This window comes from Empidonax traillii, unplaced genomic scaffold (genome assembly GCF_003031625.1).
Source record: "Empidonax traillii isolate 1590-97213 ecotype Southwest subspecies unplaced genomic scaffold, ASM303162v1 scaffold376:size1174107, whole genome shotgun sequence".
Classification (NCBI taxonomy): domain Eukaryota; kingdom Metazoa; phylum Chordata; class Aves; order Passeriformes; family Tyrannidae; genus Empidonax; species Empidonax traillii.
The window spans coordinates 118,526-138,902 of NW_020955569.1; the positions used below are offsets into that span (position 1 = coordinate 118,526).

Consider the following 20,377-nt stretch of genomic DNA (forward strand, 5'->3'; position numbering starts at 1 on the left):
AACAGTGCAGCATTTGGACCACAAGAGGACAGACAGCACAGATAATGGGATCGTTGACCTGTGGGGCTACTGAAGTAAAAAAAAAAAAAAAAAAAAACAAAGCTGAAAAATCTATCCTAAATATTTGCTTTTCCCCGATTGGCTGGAAGATGAGCATTTTAAATTCATGGCAAGGTAATAAATCACTTTGTAAGCTCGTTCTTTTCCCAAGTGGTAAACAGTTTACAAGAAATTCCATTATATTGAAAGGCAATTGATATTATTACCACTTTCAAAACCAGTTTTGATTCCAGGTCTGCTCCTTCAAGCTTCAATTTAACTTACTGCAGCTAGAACTCTGAAAGAGTTCTTCTTTGGTTTCATTTTCAGACTTTCTTGAAAGAGTAAGAAATTTTCAAGTAATGTCCAAAATTAGACTAAGGGAAGCTGGGGATGAACTGGAAAAGGAAACCAGATTTTCTCCCTACTTACATGAGAAGTAGATATGAATTTACTGAACATTTCAACTCAGGAGCATATTGAGCTGCTCATGACCACATTCCACCAACTCATCGCTATTTCGAAATTTAAGCCTGGAGCTGCAGGATTCTGGTGAGTGACTCTGAGATCAGCCACATGGTGGTAAGTTCACTGCTGTTAGAGCCTGGCCAGGGACACTCAGCCCCCGTGACAGACAGACCTGACAAAACAATCACTCAGCCAATGGACCTCGCACCGTATTCCACTGAGAGTGTTCACACACTGCTGTGTGAACACATAAACAAAATGCAGGTAGGTCCATAAATCAGTGCAGTAGTGCTTGCATCATATGGTAGACTACTAAGCTTTGTCACACTACACTGGACTTGCAGTAGTACAGTTTTGGGATGTGATCCTCTATTAATATGCCCTGTCATACTGCATTGACTACACCAGCTGGGACCATGGCTAGGTGGCTAGATACCAAAAGCACTCTGAACAGCTCTTTTTTCATAGAAGCATTTGTTGATCTAAGCGTGATCCTGCAAAAACTAAAACATTTAAGCTTTAGGTCATGGGATAGCAAAGAGTTTTTCAGTGATTAAAACTGAAATGTGCCCATACTTACCTACATTTCCCATTTCAAATGCTGGGATTGTTCTACTGGAGGATTTTTTAGGATTATTTTGGATTGTTTTTGAATAAATTCTAAACAAAAGAAAAAAATATCAGGACATACATCTCCCATAATTCTCCTCCACAGGATTATGCTGAAGAGAGATAGGTTTTCTCTGTTCAGTTCAGAGAAAGTTCAATTTATTTAACCAGCTGTTTGCCCAGTTTGCTTGCTACATGTGCAAATTTTCACACCAGACTACACCTGGAACTTCATAGGCCAGATAAAATTTTTAATTGTGTTACAGGTAAATGACTGAGTTCAGAGCCTCTCCTAGGGGGATTACAGACTGTTTCCAAGGCTGGGAACAGAGGTAATTTCAGGAATAAACTACATCTTGTACTGATTCACAGCCTTTCCAATCCACTGAGTTCAATAGGACCAGAAGTAAAGCAAAATTTGGCCTACCACTTTGGCTGTTTCAATACACCTTTCTTATGGATCCTTTACATAATGAGTTGTCAGAGAAAATGTTGCTGGCGGAGAAAATGTTGTCCCATTCACTGTAAAACAGGAAGGTCTACAGAGGAAAACAGTTGCGTTAGAGAACCACACAAATGACATTAAGGCTACCTAGTTTGATGTTTTCAAACCTTTTTGTTTTCCTCTGCAAAAAAAATGACAGTTTCGGTAAGATCTGAAGTGATACTCTTAACAAATAATACACTAGTCTGTCATATGGTTAATATTAACGTCTCTCTATTCAAACATGCTGAAAACTGAATAGAACAGTTAACATATAACAGTCACACATCCTTTGCTGAGTACAAGATCGCATCTCTAACATGAACCGAAGATATCTTCACCATTTCAGATCTTCATCTGTCATTCAGTTAAACATTTCATTCTCTTAAATACATTGCTCATCCCCTCTTTCTGGGTCTCTCGGGGGTGCTGCGTGAACACATTCTCTCCATAAAGGCAATGCTTATGATATGGTTCTTTCCTCAACTGAAATCTTGTTGTGTGTTTCCATTACGTTGCCAGAGGTGAAACTGCAGAGTTTGGAAGAATTTGGGGGCGAGGAGATCTTATGTCTGGATTGAAAAGATTTCATTCTGAAACAACAGTTTGGGCAGGATTCTGCACTTTAGAGCAGAGAGACCATCTCGATGAAATTAATGGTGAAAAATTTATTAATAGTGATCATACTTTACAAATTGCTGAACCAGAGCTTTATATAGTAACCAGCTTTTATATTACAGGTATGCTCACAGGGTTTATGGGCAGAAGCAAGTTCACTTTGCTCATGCCCTCAGATAGTGAGATGTAAACGGTGTTGACAGAAAAGTCATACTGTAGGGATGCAAAGCTGAGCCCCACCCAATACACCCTGTCTTTCAGAGGATTTATCTGGTGTGGGCTTGGGGCCATACCCACCACAGTCAGCTCAGTTCACACAGTGAGACTGTCCCCAGCCACAACATACAGCAGAAAAACGTCAGAGTGAGACCAAATCTCATGGTGATCCACCTCACTGATACAACAAAAGCTCTGTGTCTTTGCAGAAGGGAGTCTGAACAAGACAGGCTCCATCCTGGGGCATAGAACAATAGTTTGACCTCAAATATACTTCTACTGAAAACACACAGCAAAGATTACAGCCATAGAAAGTTCTGTAAACAAGACAATTTCATCAACTTTATCTTTAAAAGAAACCCCAAAATCAAAACCGCAAAAGAAACCCAAAATACGACTTGCTGAATGAAGACTGTTAGTAGTAATGTTTTACTGCCTTAACAAAAAAAATGACATACACCTTCAGCACTTCTTTTCCAAATTTACTTGACAGAGGTTAAAATATTGCTTTATTCTGACTCAACATACAACAGCACAGAGTGATTGATTGTGCTATTTTGGGAAGTCTTGAGACTCGTGAACTAGAAAGCCTGGGCCCATTAATAAATTTAACCATTAATTTGCTGCAAAGGAATGTTTAAATACATTCTGTATATACTGTAATTTTTTTTTAATCAATCTTCTGACATTAACCAGGGATGGTTATTTCACAATTATTTATTATAGTTGATTTTTTCTCCCCAAGAATAAGTGGATATTTTAATACCAATAAAACTAGTAACGTGTACCCAATTCATTGCACTATTGGCATTTCCAGGGGAAAGAGAGACTAAAAAGAAAGCTAATGGAAAAAGTGCTTATAATGTGACTGGGATACAGCAACCAGGTAATGACATTTCTTCTCTAAGGCCTTGATCCCCTGCAGGGAATGACTTGGTGGAAACCATCTGCTCTTGTACAGCCCCATTAGACTTAGATCTGTGCATGCCTGTGGGTCTGTCCATATAGAATCATCTGCAGGGTTGAAACTTTAAAGTTCACAAGCCTAAGTCATAATTAATTAAAGTAACTGGAGAACTGAAAGCAGGAACAAATTAGGCATAGTGGACACTCATCGGATGGATTTTGATCATACTGGATCTCCCTGACTCTTCTCTGAACAACCCATAATAAAAGGTAAGTTAAAAAAGAAAAACACAGACACCAAGAAGTGCTCCTTGAGAGCTTACAAATGCCTTCAAAGTGTAAAAGTTTAGAAATGTTGAGGGGTGCTAACGAACAACGGAGTTTATGTTGACACTCAAAAAAACCCAACTCAGAAACCAAAACCACACCTGTTTAATACACACTTCTGCATTTTCCCTTGTTCTTCCTAACTCTCCACCAAGGCAGCTATGGTAGGCAAAGCTCAGAAGATGGAGCAGCCACAGGCTTCTGACCACTGAATCACTATAGAACCCAATCCCTCTCCACACTTGGCAAAACCCAAAGCTCCTAAATTATTCCATGGACTTTCTTGGCTGACAGACACATTAAATTAAGGTCAAGAGTTAAGAATATGTTCATTTTAGGGATGTCCTCATTCCACAGTAGGTACCAGAACTCAGAAGTAGGTATCTATGTGCCCATTTCTGTGGTATGAACCTGGAATCAAGAGGACAGGGGGAGAGGGGTATTGGACATGTGCTGGGCTCATGGGACTTGGTCCCCAGGGTCTGAATCCCTGGCCAGTAGCTTGCTGCAGCACTGCCCAGAAATCACAAATGCATCTAAGAATGGTCTTGGCCTTTACTGAAAAAAAAAATGCATAGCCTAAAACTTTGGACAGCTGAACGGGACCATGGTAAAATCCTCTCTAACTGAAACTGTGTAATCCTGCCTAGAAAGCACCTGATGCACGCTTCATCCCTCCTGGAACTTTTCCCTTAAAAAAATATTTTGTTAAAAAACACTATGATATGAGGGCGATTGACTATTTGGTTTCTTCTAAGTAGATGCTCTTAAATTAATGCATATAAATAATTTGTATTTAACTTCCTCCCTTCCTGTTTAGCAAAGCATCGAATGCACAGATCTCTTGTTTCCCCTCCCACAACCCCCACACGAAGTCACTTGGTCAATACTGAGTCTCTTTGCGTTTCATTTTTTAAGACAAATTGTGCCTCTCGCTCTGACTTGGCCAAGGGGCTCATGGGCAGAAAGGCCGTGTTTTCACTCGCGCTGCTCTCTGCGTCTACGCTCGCCAGTTCATAGTCCTCCGACCGCCTCGCGTCCGTCAGAATCCGGATCTGCTCCTGCACAGTTTCTAGCAATATTTTCACTTCGTGTTGTTCTGCTATAAGACAATTACTGACAGGGGAACTCACATTGACAAGTTCAGCGGAATAGGAGTTTTTGCACCATTTGATGCCTGTTACTTCAGAAACGTTTTGCATTTGCATGCAGGCTTCGTCCAAGCCCACAGACGGGATGATGGGGACTGAGTTGGCCCTTGAAGATGAATAGCTGACCAAGTCCTTCTGATCCACGTTATTAAAATAAGGGGTTGTCTCTCTTGAAGGCAGTTGCATATTTATTGAAGTATTCTGAGGAGTTTTTAAACCAGTGGATGAATACCTGGAAAGAGTAAAAAAAGGTTTTCGTTTTACATCAAGTGATCAAGATGCAATTGGGAGCAGGGACACTGTATGAGGTTTAGTGAACTGTGCTGAAAGGATACACATCATTTCTCCCTCCCACTAGGAGCACCTGGCAGTGGTGGGGCCCTGGGGAAAACGACAGGCTCTGGAGACCACTTTTGATTCTCAGATCTGCCAATGGCAAACCACTGCTTTTCCCTCAGCCTCATTTTGCCCACCAGTACATGAGAGTAATGAAAATTCCTTTCTCAAAGATTTCAGAAGTTATAATGTATTATTAATTTGCTTTGAAATGAAATTTGACATTCCATTCCTACATTTCTGACCACAGAAATGCATTGATACTTTCTTCAATGTCAGAACTCGCAACGTCAAATGGTTATTTTAGGAAAATACTTAAAAAAGATGCAGATAAAAAGAACTTTAAACACACATGGTTGTGTAGTCTTTGTTTACATAAAAATGATTGTCTGTACTCCCCTTGAAACAAGAGGAGTACACTAAGTGGAGTGTACCTCTGAAAAACATCTATTTCTCAATAGCCTTTACTCATAATGTTGGCTCGGTTTGTTTTATAAGATTTCATCTGGAAATAGAGTTAATATATAAGGCTTGAGCAAATGTCTGTGTTCTCTTCATATTGTAATAGTGTTTGAAAAAAATAGCAATCCTTTACCTTCCAATAACATATCTCAAAGCATGATTTTATTTTTTGTGAGGGAACTTGGTGAATTTTTATCACCATTTCCATTTTGTTTCAAAGCCAAATGCATTATTCTGATAGCGAAATGTTTTGTTTACAAAAAATAGTTAAAAAAAAGCAGAAATGGAAAGTATACTAAATATAAAATAAAGGAAACAATGGAAAAAAAAATGTTTCCCATCTGAAAGTAGTTCTACTAGAAATATGGTGCTCTAAGAGTTACTGTATCTATCAGCCATACTGCTAAGGACCACAGACATTACCTCAGTACCGGAATATACTTTATTTATAATCAGCTTATCACTATTTAATAAGGCAAGCTATTGGTGAATCTAACATGTTTTATCCATGGATGAGGACAGCAACATGTAGATCTGGTGTGGAGGCAGGTGCTCTGACTTCAAGGGTATTATTCTGAAAATCCTGCCGGACCTCACTAGGGATATCCTTCTACTCATATGTACCTTGCTGCTTTTTGTTACGAGCAGGAAAAGAGCTAATGAAAAGAAACTGAATCCTGTGAAGCAGCCATAGTGCAGTATTAGCACACAATGGTAATTAACTGGAAAGGCTTCCTTTGGCCCATCCTCCTGGCAAGGTGTCAGACAGGAGTGAGCAGGAGATATCTTCAGGCTCATTTCCAGCTGAGCACCACTGACCTGTAATTAACTCGTCAACGGTGGCACTGCGTTCGTACAAGTGCTTGACACATTAGCCTGTACGTGCACACATGAAGGCCTGTACAGAGGTCTCCAGGCATCCCCAAAAGAGCAGAACATGCATCTGGGAGCTCTGTGATAAGGAAGAGGTGGTGTGAACTTTGCTGCTACGTGATGGAAAGAGATACTGCTTTGGGAAGCGGGACCCCAGGGAATAATAGAGCAAGCAGCCTTTTTGGATACGTGCTAGAATTTCCTGTTCATGCTATACAGATGCAGCTAAATATTATAACTGAGCCAGCTTTGGTTAATCACATTTGCACTGTGCTTAGATACACCTGCAGCCATTCATTGAGGAGCTTTCTAGAACTGTTCTCAAGACTCAGGATGAATCAAATACTGATCGGGGATATTATTCCTGAGGGAGGACAATTAAAAAAAATAAATGAAAACAAAACAGTGCAGACCTTTGGGTTGTGCCCATTCTTGTTTCCTTTGCTTATATATAATTGTTCAAACGACTATAGCTGGAGAGATCGCATCAGTTGCATTAGTCCCTTTTTTGGTAATTCAGGCCCTAAATATATTCTGGGCTGCACCCTGAAAACAAAGGGAGTGAATGTTTTTAATGAATTTCACATGCAATGGATGTATTATATGGATGATATATAAGCAAAACCAAGAAAAAACTGAATTAAAATGGATTTGGTGAGAAAACAGTAACATTTGCCAGTTCTGTAACAGGGATTCAATTATTCTTTGTATTTTGAAAACTAACTGGCCACAGCAGTAACATGTAACGCAACTCCTGACATATTGCCATAATATTTTTTGAAATACAGATGAACTCAACTCTATGCCAGAATTACATGTTTCTGCCTTGTGCTCACAGGGCTTTCAAAGAGGGACTGAGGTTGAATTAAAGTGCATACACTGTGTGCAACAGGTGAGGTATTAAACTAGACGGGATATTACATCTAAACCATGTGAGATGCGGCTTTTGGTTAATTACAAACTGATCCATGCTTCTATGTGTGACACCAGACTGCTGCTGTTTTCAATAGACTGAGACTCAGAACTATAATTGCAGAACCTTAATTACAGTTTCCTATAATTAACTTTCCCAGAACCATAGTTCCTCCAAAGAAATATATAGATTTTATCTGAAAAATTATTTTGTCTGAATAAATTAATTCATCTGCATGTGTTTCAAAGTGCAGCTCTCTCTTGATCCTTCTCCTAAAACCAAGTAACAAAAGAAAAGCAAACATTTATAAATATTCAACACTAATTAATAATGTTATACAGTGTTTAGGAATATAAATTAAAGAATGAAACTGAAAGAAGCATAATAATGTAACTGCCCCTTTAAAAATAGACATTACAGAGAGAGAGAAGGGACTGGAACTTAAAATAAAAACCAGATGTTATTTAGCATTTATTTTAGTCCCAACAGCTTTGCTCTGAGCCCTGTGGTAAAGGTGTGCAGTGTATGAGCCTGATGACAAGGTCCCTTAAGATGAGTGGGAATCATTCCAGTGGCTTGGTTTTGGTTCAGCCTTGTAACCACTTATATATACTTATACACTTATATTCACACACCCCATTTTCTACCTGTAGACATGACACACTGTGTCTTGTATACAGGAACACATTTCTTTCTATAGATGTACACACTCACAGGCTGTAAGGCACTGCTGCTAACCCTTCCTGCCAGGTCCCTGACAGCTGAGGATCAAACCGCTGTCCACTTCACTGCATGTGAGCTCACAACACCCTCAGGGACCGGAACCCATCTGAGATGGAACTGACATGGAGATGACTTCTTTAAGCCAATCATTTCAAGCAGGTTTTTCTACTCTTTCAAGCAGTATACTGAATAAATAACTGATATTACCTTTATTTGACTCAAACAATATTAGATCGTGTTGCAAATTACACTATTTGGTACTTTTTGAAAGCAGCAAAAGCTTTCCTCTCAACATGGGATGCAAAGAGAACCACTTTTGCAGGAGGAACAAACACTATCAGCTAAATTATCCTCTTTTCTATCAAATATAAGCATAAAAATCTGACTAAACTTCAGCGAAAACTGCTGATGGACAAAGTTCAGAACACTCATAGAATTAGGGAGATAAACCTCTCTGATTTGTGCATTCCTATAAGGAAAGATGGAGGTTTAAAGGAGAAGAAAGGAAGTAGTGTAACTTCTGCAAAGGACAAGGGAACGTTTTCTTTGGGCTGGAAATCCAATTTGAATACCAACACTGTGAAACCAGCAGATATTTAGATGGTAAATACCCTTAGTCCACAAAATAGGGATGAAGTGCTGAGCAGATTGAGGTCAGAAGATCACAGACAGGTCCCAATACTAAACTTTTGCAGAACGAAAATTTAAAACACAGACCAGTACAAGATGACACGTGTAATATCACAAACTGGTTTCCTAGAGAAGAGTAAATATAACTACCCACAGCTTTGCTGTTTTGTACCTCACCTCTCACTCTAGGAGGAGGCTACAGCACTCCCCAGAGCCCGTGTTACAAGACAGGTCTGCTGGACAGGGAAGGCTGTCAGCCTGTTCCTTTCAGGAAGGGTTGCAATTTCAGTAACAATTTTCACAAGGAATTCTATGCACATTATCATACAAATGAACAATAATACATTTACTGCAAGAAGTAATAAACATTTTTTTTTTTCTCAGAAGCAGCAAACAGCAACAACGAAATAAGTGTGAGTCAAACTTATTTAAAAGAAGTCACCAGATACCCAAACCTTTTGCCACTTTTCTTTCCCCCTTCCCAGGTAAGCTCTGCATTGGTCTGTCTTTCCTAATTACTGTGACTAGCTTTGTTAGGTGGATTCAGCTATAATACAGTGAGCCAAGGGCAGCACTGGAGCATGTGTGTCTATACATGTGATGACAACCACATACACGCATGCAACAATGTTTATTCTTGGTCAGCACTTGTGGCTGTCATTTCCCAGGAGATCAGAGTGGTTAGAGATAATAGCTCCTTTGGTCTCTAAGGAAAATTAAACACGTGGGTGACCTCAGTTCTGCACTTCATAAAGCCAGTTCTGACACAAAACCCTACAGCTCCATAGTGTAACTCATCACTGTGACTTACAGGTGTGCAGATGAAACTGGTGGGTTTTTCATTTCATTCCAGATATCACTCCTACTTTTATATATATGTGAGATGCTTGTAATGATTCTAGAAAGTCTTTGGAAATCTATAGGGATATGTAAATATTATGCAAAACATCTCCGCAATTGCAAGACTTCAAAGGCAACTGTAGGTGCTCAGGAGCACTTCTGAAATTCAGACCTTATGTACAGCTGGAGTTCACAGTCAATGTTCTAATAAACTGAATTAAAAAAAGAAAAAAAATAGTGTAATTTTTTGTGCCTTTTCAAAGACAAACCTGTGTGAAGTGATTGGTCTTCAGTCTATAGAAAACAAACTTCACAATGTACATTCATTTATTAAAAAAACCCATGAAAGTTTGACTTCTGAATTCTCTTATTTGCCCAGTGCTGATTGATGGAAGAAAAAAATGCTATCCATCTATTACTAGAACATCATGGCACTGCTAGAAAAAAAAGTTATAAGGAGTAATGTTGGCAATCTCTTACAGTTTGTTCTAATTCCTGACACTGCAGCCTCTGAAATGCTTAAAAAAAAGCAGCCAGCCAAATAAAAACATACTACCTTCAAAGAGCCAGTATGCTGAAAACATTCTTCTGCTTTCAGCAGTATAAACCCTGGATCCACAGTATACTGCAACAGAGTTGGAAGGACTGTAATGGCAAAGCATATTAACCTCCCAACAGCAGCCACTCACAAACCAGCTCACTTCATTATACTGTTACTCACCCGTGACAAGGTATTGTGTCCTGGTCTGTGATCCTTGACTCTTCTAGCTGTTGATATGCTGGTCCTGTAATTCCATTGAACCTACCCCGAGGCAAAGGAGGAGTCCTCCGAAAGGCATTTCTATGTAGCATCCCACTTTTTTGTCCTGGGCTGCAGCATGAAGAGAGACTTCTAGGAACAACACCAAGAGTACAGTAAAAATTATCACTACAACAGCATAAAAATCTGCAAGTAAAGGTTCAGGATTAATAATGCATGGATTACTGTTCTTATAAACTTTGCTGTGGTGGTCTATGATGTCAGTAGAAATTCCCTATGGAAGTATAATACTATAATGTACCATTAGCTGTTGTTTATGCCATATTTAATACATCACCTCTCTTCTCAGAATGAAAATAATTGCCCAGTATAATAAATGTTTTCTTGCACTTGATGAAGGATGCTTCTTTTTTCCATGCTGCATATCATAATCCCACTATACAGAGTTGACTCCTCAGAAAGTACAAACAAACAGCACAGCTCTGTCATACCCACAGCTGAATTCAAAATCAGATCTGAAACTGAGAGCCCATTATATCATCTCTCAGCCTACAAGGTGCTGCTTCCTGATATAATAACATTAAATTGAGAGAAAAAAAGTGTAAGTGAAGAATATAAATGAAGCTTATGAACTGCAGCTTGAAGATACCATCTAAGACAAGTTTCCTCCACTTTGAACAAGATTTCTATATTGTTTTATTCTTGTTTTATATACAGATGGCTTTCCTGTTTATATACATTGATCAGTACTGTGTTGTTACTTTATGTGATTTAATATAAACTTGAATTTGATAAAAACAAGTAGTATTTTTCTACTTATTTTAGAAAATTGCTTTTGTAAACATTTTTCTGGCGTTTTGGAATTTTTTTTCATTTCATGCAGGAATTAAAAGGTATCAGGAATCCACAGTTTCGGTATAAAAACCATAAATTTAGCTTTTACTTAAGCAAAACCATGAGAACACATAATTAAGGCAAGACATAGCCTATTCTTAATGTTCATAGGCATAGTACTGCATAGTGACTGGCTATTCATTTTCTAGCTACTCCTACTTCTCTTGGCATCTTCTGGGTCTCCTGAAATGTTACCTAATATTCTGTGACATCTTTAATGATAACTTAAGATAGGTTTTGTAGACGCCTTTTACAAGACATTATTTTTGGCTACGTGCATAATTCAAACTTTTGATAAAATTCAGCAATGCAAGAGATTTTTGATAAGTTTGTATCTTTTTTTCACATTATAACATAACTTAAAAGTAATCTGCATTTTTTACCTAGTGGGATCTTGGACAAATTCTCCTGTAGTGTACATTTCCATTAAAACCAACCTTTTCTGCCCAAAGTCAAAATAAGAAATAAATTCAATGATCTCTTATCCTATTGCTCAGGCTAGCAGTGTTCCATCACAGTCTTGGCTCTGTTTTCTTCCACAACTTTACTTTTCTAGTGCTTTTTAACTGAAAAGATCAATAACCCATAGCAATAGCATTTCCTCCAGGATTTTTGATGCTTCCTTAAATAGATTTTTCCTTTGCTACTAAGGAGGCTGTGAAAAAACTTTTTAAAAAAAAACGAAATACTGGCCTTTCAGTTCTGAAGGCTGAGTTCAAGTTGTGAGTTACAGCTCATCTTCTGTAAAGTAACGCCACCACATCACAAAATAATTGACCAATTCTGCTCAGGAGAGTCTGAGATTATTACAGCAGGGGATCTCAAAAGATGCAGCTGAATGAATAATTTGTGATGCATAATGAAAGCCAGGGATTTTTACTTACTGAAGCATATTCATCAATGTTCTACAAAAGTAAAAAACCTGATTAACTTATCAGACTTTAGACTGATTACAAATATTTGAAACTAGAAATTTTAAACTTGTAATTGTGGTTGATTTTATGGCCTTGTGCATCCTCCTTCCTAGATGAGAACACACAGCCTCCCATCTAATAATATGCAACGTGCAAATTCACAAAAGCTCCTCATTCTTAATAGACGAAATTTCAACACATACAGGTATACCTGAGGTAAAAGCTATAAACTGCAGCAAAAATGCAGATAAATGACTTATCTGGACTTCAGTTTGCACTGAAACTCTCACTGCTCCATGGAGCACCAGATGCTACAGGCTGTTCAAGGTGTGTGTCAGGCACATGCCAACACTGTCCTGCAACCACAGCAGTTCCAGCACTGACAGTGTTCAAGCAACCGATTTGTTGCCAATGGGAGGTTCTTATGCTTTCAACATTTCTGACAGAAAAAAAAAAAAAACAAACCAAAACAAACAAACAAAAAAAACCAAAACCAAAACCAACCAAACAAAAAAACCCCCCAAAAAACAAAACAAAACAAACAAACAAAAAAACCCATAACACAAAAAAACCCAAAAAAACCCCACACACAAAAAAAAGAGGGAAAAATGAATGAAAATCATTTGTGGTCATGGACAAGATGAATTCACTAAGGACCAGGAAATACTCACAGACAGCACAGCTGTAAGCTGCAGGATAACTCATTTCTTCAAGCACCAAGGACAGTAACAATTTCTCTTAAAAGTTCTGTGGAAAGGTAACTCCAGCATAACGAAGCTCTTCCTTTTCACAAAACTAATCCGAACATCAGCACCATCTTCCTCTAAAAATGTTAATACAGTCCTTCACAGACTTCTGCTCTATTGCTTACATGAAGGTTTACTCCCTTTCAGGCAAACAATGCCTTTTGCATTTCTTCATTAAATTTATTGTCCTTTAGCCATCATTATGGTCTCTTCCTCCCTGCACTCCACTCTAACTGCGTAAAAGAAACCAGCCCACATCACTGAGCCATTCAATAAAATAGACTAATATGTAAAGCTGTAGCAGACATGTCCTTAAAATCTATTAATCAATTACTCTAGAATAAAAAAATCAGAATATGCATGAACTGGTTCACAAGTGATGCATAAACCAGGGTAAAATATAACTCTGATGAATTAATGGTTTGAAAAATGCAGTTAATTAAGAACTTGGGATTCATTGTTGCAAGTTGCTTTCTGTGAAAATTTTCTTTTAGATTGAGCAACCGAGTAGGAACAAATTCTGTTCCTACAGGTGGAGTATTCTCTTCTCCAGGCACATACACAGCTCCTGAGTGCAGTTAACTGTGTTCATGAAGAGAAGACCAGCAGTGTTTTTACAGTAACTCTGTGAATCTTCTTGTACTACTTTTTAGTTAATCACTAAACACAATTGATTTTACATCACATTATGAACACATTAAGATGTAAATTTGCCAACAGAACATGAAAAACCTTAAAAAAAGATGCTTTCCAGCAGCCAGCCTGTATCTACAAATCCACTCTTGGTTTCTGAAATGAAAGCACTGTTGATTCCATTATATATTCTTGTATTCAGGAACAGCTTGTGTTGGGGCTAAGTCCGGATTTTGGAACTCTACATAAATCCTTTAAAGCTACCTGTAATCATCTGGTCACCACCCTTATGAGAGATACAGAGGTACAACAGGAAAAGAGAACAGAGCATTCTAGGTACCTCAGTGGCACTGAATTTAATCATTTGTCATAACTTCATCATATACTCCCTGTAGTGCACTGATCAACCTCCATCCTAAAACCACAACGATATTCAGGAAGCCACCACAGAAAGCTGTTCTATATTGAAGACTTTAAAACTTCTTTTTAGTTTACAATTATTTCTGACGAATATAAAACTGTCTTATGTGCCACCATACTCCTTCACTTTGAACAGGTCTTTAACTCCTTGTTATGCTTTCTGTGATGTATTTACACGCAGTAGCCATACACTCTTTCCAGTCTCCTGAACAGAATACTGACACAAGATAGTGTCAATTTAACACTTTCCATAGAACATGGATCACTGACTCCTCATACTAGCTCATGAATGCAATTTGAGTCCATAATAATCAGGACCATTTTAACCAGCTGAGATAACGGTGGTGCATTCTCATGCTTATATAGATATAAAGTGACAACATTATCTGATGAAGTGGTACTAATCGTTCTGACTTTCTGATGAAAATGCCGTAATTAATACTTCCTCTCACTTTGTGACTTAGTTATCCTTTAACCAAGTAGTATATACTGAAACCTTTCTGGTTCATTTGTTTCTTAAATCTTATTATTAGTTCCCAAATGCCTGACCTTGTATTTAGTACAGCTGAACTTCAATCCACCTCTGTTAGCCATCCTTTAAAGTTATGCCATTCATTCCTTATATCTAAATCTTTACAAGTCTGAGTCATTGATTCTGAGCTAATTTTTTCAGTATGTTTCAACTTTTTTTTGTGCCAAGGTCATGCACAAAAACATTAAACAAAGTTTTCCCCCCACATTAACTGATTCCTTGAATGCTCCGTTAGTGCTCCGCTGGTGAACGTCTTCAGCCCAGCACTTACCTTTTCAACATAACTCCTCACTATTTCCCTCTTAAAAACCTCTGTGTATCCACATTATCGTTTTTCTGTCTCTCCCTATCTTCTCCCATTCAATGCATTTGACACATGTGACAAGTGACTGAGGTTGTGCAGAGATCGAGCTCATCTACACCAAAAGCAAAGAAAATCATCAGTGATGTCTTGCAGGAGCCGCTGCTGGTAAACTAGTAAATATAGCCTTACTCAACATAACTGGCACTCAGTTACTTCAATACATTTTCCATTCTCCTAAATATTTGACCCTTGATATACCATCATCATATGTTACAGCTCCCATTTTTACAGATTTTGCAATTAGACTTGAATTTTCATGAGCTGGTTCTCCTTCCAGATTTCTTTGATCAGGATTAACCAGACCAACTTGACTTGAAAGTTTGACTTCCACATTTTACTTCCACTTTGACTCTGGTAATGTCTATTTTCATCCATTTGATTCTATTCCCATTCTGCCTCTGTCCTCAAATAACCATTCTAACTTAAAGAAGTGAAATGTATTAATTCAGGATTGCCCTAACAGTTTCATATATTATTTTTGTCCCACCATCAGCTTTGCTTTTTCCTGTATAGTACTTTTTTTTTTTTTTTCTTTTCCACAGCAGGAACAATTGATTGCTTTCAGTACTGCCAGTAATTCTTAACTCTCAATGATCCCTGGAAATGTTCAGTTCAAGCATGACTTCTTGCCCTCTGTGATATGGTTTATTTCTTTCCATAGATCCTATTCCTTTTAGGCATTACTTTCAGCAAATTTCTGCAGAAAACTGTGTTCTTTCATTGGGAAAATACCATATTCCTTACACTTTCTTCTTTTCAGGCTTCCTCTGCCTTTTCATTCTTAGTTGCTTTAGTTTATCATTACTTGTTCTTTGAAATTCAATAGCCTTATTTACAGAATAAATTTATTTTACTCTTTTCTTTAAACTGAATTAATTAAATTGAAATCATAAAGATACAATCCTTACCAAATGAAAAAAAAATTTAGCATGATTTTTGTGGTGGTAAAAGTTCATAAAAACACAAATTATTTTTAATTTTAGAGTAAGTTTATCCTATTTTGGTGTTTTTGTAAGACAGTACAACCATTCCAGGCTGAAAGCACCTGCATTTGGCTTTCATCATGTTATTCTCTGAAATGAATCCCTCTAAAATCAATGATGACTGAATCAATGAATGAAAGTCAGGATGACTAATTACCAAGAAAACTGCTTTTCAAAGGGATCACAACTCAATTCCCATAATTGACAAAACTCTAATTTGTTTCTATCTATTAGAAAATAAGACAGTATGGGTTTTTTCTTACCTAAATCAACAGATAATCAAAGATTCATTTTGGAGCAAATTGTATACTTTACAGGAAGTTTACTGATTAAACACACTTGTTAATTTTGAATTCTGACAGTACTGAGAGTTATTTTACATATCCAAGCAGATGATGTTACATTCTTCTACTGTTATATCAGTGCATAATACAGGTAAAATATTTTAGGAGGCTAATAATAATACAGGGAAAATATTTTTGGATATTAGATTTCAGTTTTCAAATTAACCTCTGCATTAATTCTTTGCATGCAGCTGAGGTTGGTAGAGATGGAAAATTGCTGTTATCTACTAACCTGAGTGAAAAATTAGGTGATTTCTGTCAGTCATGTTTCAGCAACTCTAAGTGATTCCCTAAGTTGCCAGTCTTACTGCCAGGCAAAAACTGTATTAGTTTTAGGAACTAGAAACAGCCAGCTCCTGATTTTAAGAAGTGGTTACCCACCATTAGTGTCCTGGATGCAGAACAAAATATTTTTGTAGCAAGCAGTAATAAAACAACAATGTAATTTAATGACAGCATAAAAGAGAGAACCTGCAGAGCTGCTATAATTTTTCCAGGCTCATGTCAGGTTTGGAATGGAATGAGGGGATATTTAGGATAAAATATACCCCTGTAAACACACACTGACCATTAGTCCACACTGAACACTTTGTAGAAAGTAAAATAGGAAGCTGTCACATGGTGCTTAAATTAAAGACAGTCTTATAAGTCTTAGATGTTCAAGTCTGTTGCATGTTTTATAAAGGAAGGGCCTTGTATAATAAATTTATATTTATATAATAAAAATTATAAATTATAAAACTAGAAAAGATTTTTTTATAAATTAACTAGTAATTCCACTTCTTAGATTAGTTCTGAAGTAAAGATATATCAAACTTGGGTATTGCCATCACACTATTAAAGGTAAGGGAACGTCATTGTGCTTTTTCTAAGCTTCATCTTGTGACTAAATGGTGATAAAATTCTTCTCAGAACTTCTGTGGGAAGCATTCTAGACCACAGTCCCATAGTTCATTTATGTTAAATAAAATTATTATGCATATTTTGAAAATCTCTGTGTAATAAGGAATAAGACCTAAGAAATGGATCTGACATGACAGTTGGCATTATTTTTTCATGCCAAATTAAAGGCTTAAGTAAGGTAAAAGCAGATAGGACCCGAATATCCCTTTCTGGCTCACATGCTGCACTTTGTAGGTTAAGCAAATTATTCATTCAAATGAAAAAGAACATGTAGCTGGCTGGGACACTGCAATGAAAAATGCAGCATATACTAACCAGATCATAACCTTATGCAATCTGAGACATTTTTTTTTCTCAGTAATTTAAAAAAATTATCCTTTTAATAAATAAGTCGTTCCCTCTGGATTATCTAACTGAAAAAATACCAGACTCATTTTTTTGCAGCCTTTTTTCTCTCTCTGTGTGCACCAGACCAGATGTTACTATTGCCACTTGACCAACGTTATTGCTTATACCAGACACCAGCTTGGTTTCTAGTCCTGCAGTGAAACACCTGCACTCTTTCTCATCCAAAAGTGCTGTAAGGAGAATTCTAATCTGAATGCTATGCAGAGGTGGGTGACATTCCTCTTTTTCTTCCTCTTAGAAACAATCATCCAAACATTTTTAAGACTAGTTTTCAAAGGCCACCATGTTTTCATAAGTAAGTCATTATTCATTTCAAGTATCATTTGTTTTAAAAAATAGTAGAAAAGGCTGGAAGTTTGGAACCAAGTCCTTCTGCAGCAAATGAGTCATTAACTTCACAAACATCGATAAAGAAAGTCTTGCTTTTAATGGTTCTCATACTACAGCTGTTTCATTCACCAGTCTGTGTCTGCAGCTCCGATGGTGTCTTTAAATGCTTCCTCCAGGACTTTCACAAAACACAGATGAAGTTAGTAAGCACTGCTATTACCTTTTATGTCTGCATCTATGAAAATGTTTGGAAATCTGCTTAATAAGTGGGCTGAGGCTCTGCTGGTACCACACTAGTCAGCACCTCACCCAGTTCCAGCGCACAACAATCCTGCACACGTATCACCAGCTCAACGACATCCCTCGGCAGCCAGCAAATCTCTCACCAGACAGCCATTTGCTCACCTGTGTTGCTTGATGGGCTGGGTTCCTCTGTCAGGAGACAAGGCCTCTGGGAAAGACTGAGGGCCTGAAAAACTAGACTCCATAACTTTGTGCAGAATAGGCCCCGGATGCCTATCTGGTTTTGAATACTGTAGCAGAGAGAATAAAATTAATTAATACTCAAAAGACAAAGTACACTGTTGATGCTATTCAATCTGAATTCATATTAGAATGGGGTAAGAAATGCTCTAATGCAATTTTAAATCTAAATTAGGGATTGAAAGTAATACATTCATTCAGTACTGTTTACACAGCAGAAAGCGCCACTACTCGTTATCCCCATTACGTTCTCCACATCAAAACGCTGATATCTGCATTAGCAGCAAAATTATGGACTGATCTGCCCATAATGATAGGGAACACTGATCCCTTTGAGTAAATGCCTGTTTCTGTGCTTCTCCACGCAGACTGAGATCAGAAAACACATCTTGGAGGACAGTCAGCAACTTCTTGGGTCCTCTGGTGATTTGAGTCAAACACTGCACTCATCAGCATGTACAACTATGACAACCAAACTCAAATGGCATTTGTGCCATCAGATAAGTAAGAAAAATATTTGAATCCTATCTGCAGAACCATATATCTCTTCTGAACAGGTCTGAAACTTTTGACCTGGTTATCTGTGCTAGTAAGAACAGTGTAAACATAATTCTTCTTGTGACAGGTGCAGGCATAGGGCAGTCTCTGGGCACATACTGAGACACAAAGGTCTGCAAAGTAGACACCAGATATGAACAAGAACAGACTTTTTTCTTCTTGCTTTGTGATTCAACTGGAATTCTAGGGGGAAAAAAAAAAAAAAAAAAAAAAAAAAAAAAAAAAAGGAGAATCTCTGATCCCTAATGGAGCCAGACAATAAAAGTATAGAAAAAGCTGCACTTGAGCTTGTAAGAAGACTTCATGTTGTTAGTGGTTACTGGGCAATATCTCAGAGATATGAGAGGTTAACCCACATTTCCATTTAGGTTTTAAAAATACATCACTTTGCAGATTTTTTATATTGCATTACAAGGACCTGCACTAAAACTAATTGGTCTGCCTTCCTTTCTGTACTGAGATTGTATTTTCACTAGTATATACCTAGATATCCATGTTATCTTTACAAAAAATTGGTATTGTGGAAGCTATTACATGATTACATATTTTATAAAAACAATACAAACTAAGCCAAAATATTAGAAAAAATTGCAGTGGTAAAAAATGCCATATAATGATACAATAGCCAACAAATTCATGGAGAAGGTAGTAAGAATTCTTTCAAAATACAGTTCTTCATAATTATTGGTTTTGTCTAACTAAAGACAAATAACTCCTTAAAAATAAAGAATTATCTTATTCCCACTTATTCTTGTCTACAATTTTGTAGACATATGCAAGATAAAAAAGCCATACAAAATTATTTTCTTTTAAAAATGGATTACATGTATTTTTAGTCCATCTACTCAGACCTCTTATGACTGATTTCTGTAGACAAAGTAACATCTTCAAACTTATCTCCAATGGTCTTCTCCCTCTTTCTGTTGAAATACCCACATAAATGGGGCCAAAATCACTGCTTACATGAAGGCAAAGGTATGAGAGTGGCATTATGCAAAATGTTGCCGCACACATAAAGTAAACACAACTGAAGTAATAAGAAGAAACATATTACACTCCCATTTCTTTCAGTTACCATGATCTTAGTTGTCACTTGTAAATGTTGTAGATAAAATATTCAGACAGAAGTATGATTTTTAAGGTACTCATGTCTGTGAAGGCTTTAAACTTTAATAGTTATCCTGCCAGCTGCAGAAATGAAACTGGCTTTGATTTGTGACCTGAATAAATCAATTTGAGCTATGTTAAGAATGAGCTGCTAGTACCAAGAAGCTACTTCTGTCCTTTTTTCAGTTTGTTCATGAAAAAAAATTGAAGGTCTGAATGCTTTATATGACCATGAGTATGAAGTGAATCATGCCTGCATCAAGAACAGTGTGGCCAGCAGGAGCAGGGAAGTGATCCTTCCCCTGTACTCTGCGTTGGTGAGGCCACACCTTGAGTATTGTGTTCAGCTCTGGGCCCCTCAGTTCAGTCCAGAGAAGAGCAACGAGGCTGGTGAAGGGACTTG

The 20,377-nt window shown here is 37.5% G+C and overlaps 1 protein-coding gene across 1 annotated transcript in view; it reads right to left on the reverse strand.

Moving 5' to 3' along the window:
• Positions 1–1,812: 1,812 nt before the first annotated feature.
• NRG3 (neuregulin 3) overlaps positions 1,813–20,377 on the reverse strand; it is a 371,204-nt gene continuing 352,639 nt past the window's right edge. The window contains exons 7-9 of the mRNA XM_027893033.1: positions 18,232–18,359; positions 10,317–10,487; positions 1,813–5,050 (exon numbers count right to left, since the gene is read on the reverse strand). Coding sequence (XP_027748834.1) covers positions 4,543–5,050; positions 10,317–10,487; positions 18,232–18,359 — 807 coding nt within the window. The 3' untranslated portion in view covers positions 1,813–4,542. The remainder of the gene's footprint in view (positions 5,051–10,316; positions 10,488–18,231; positions 18,360–20,377) is intronic.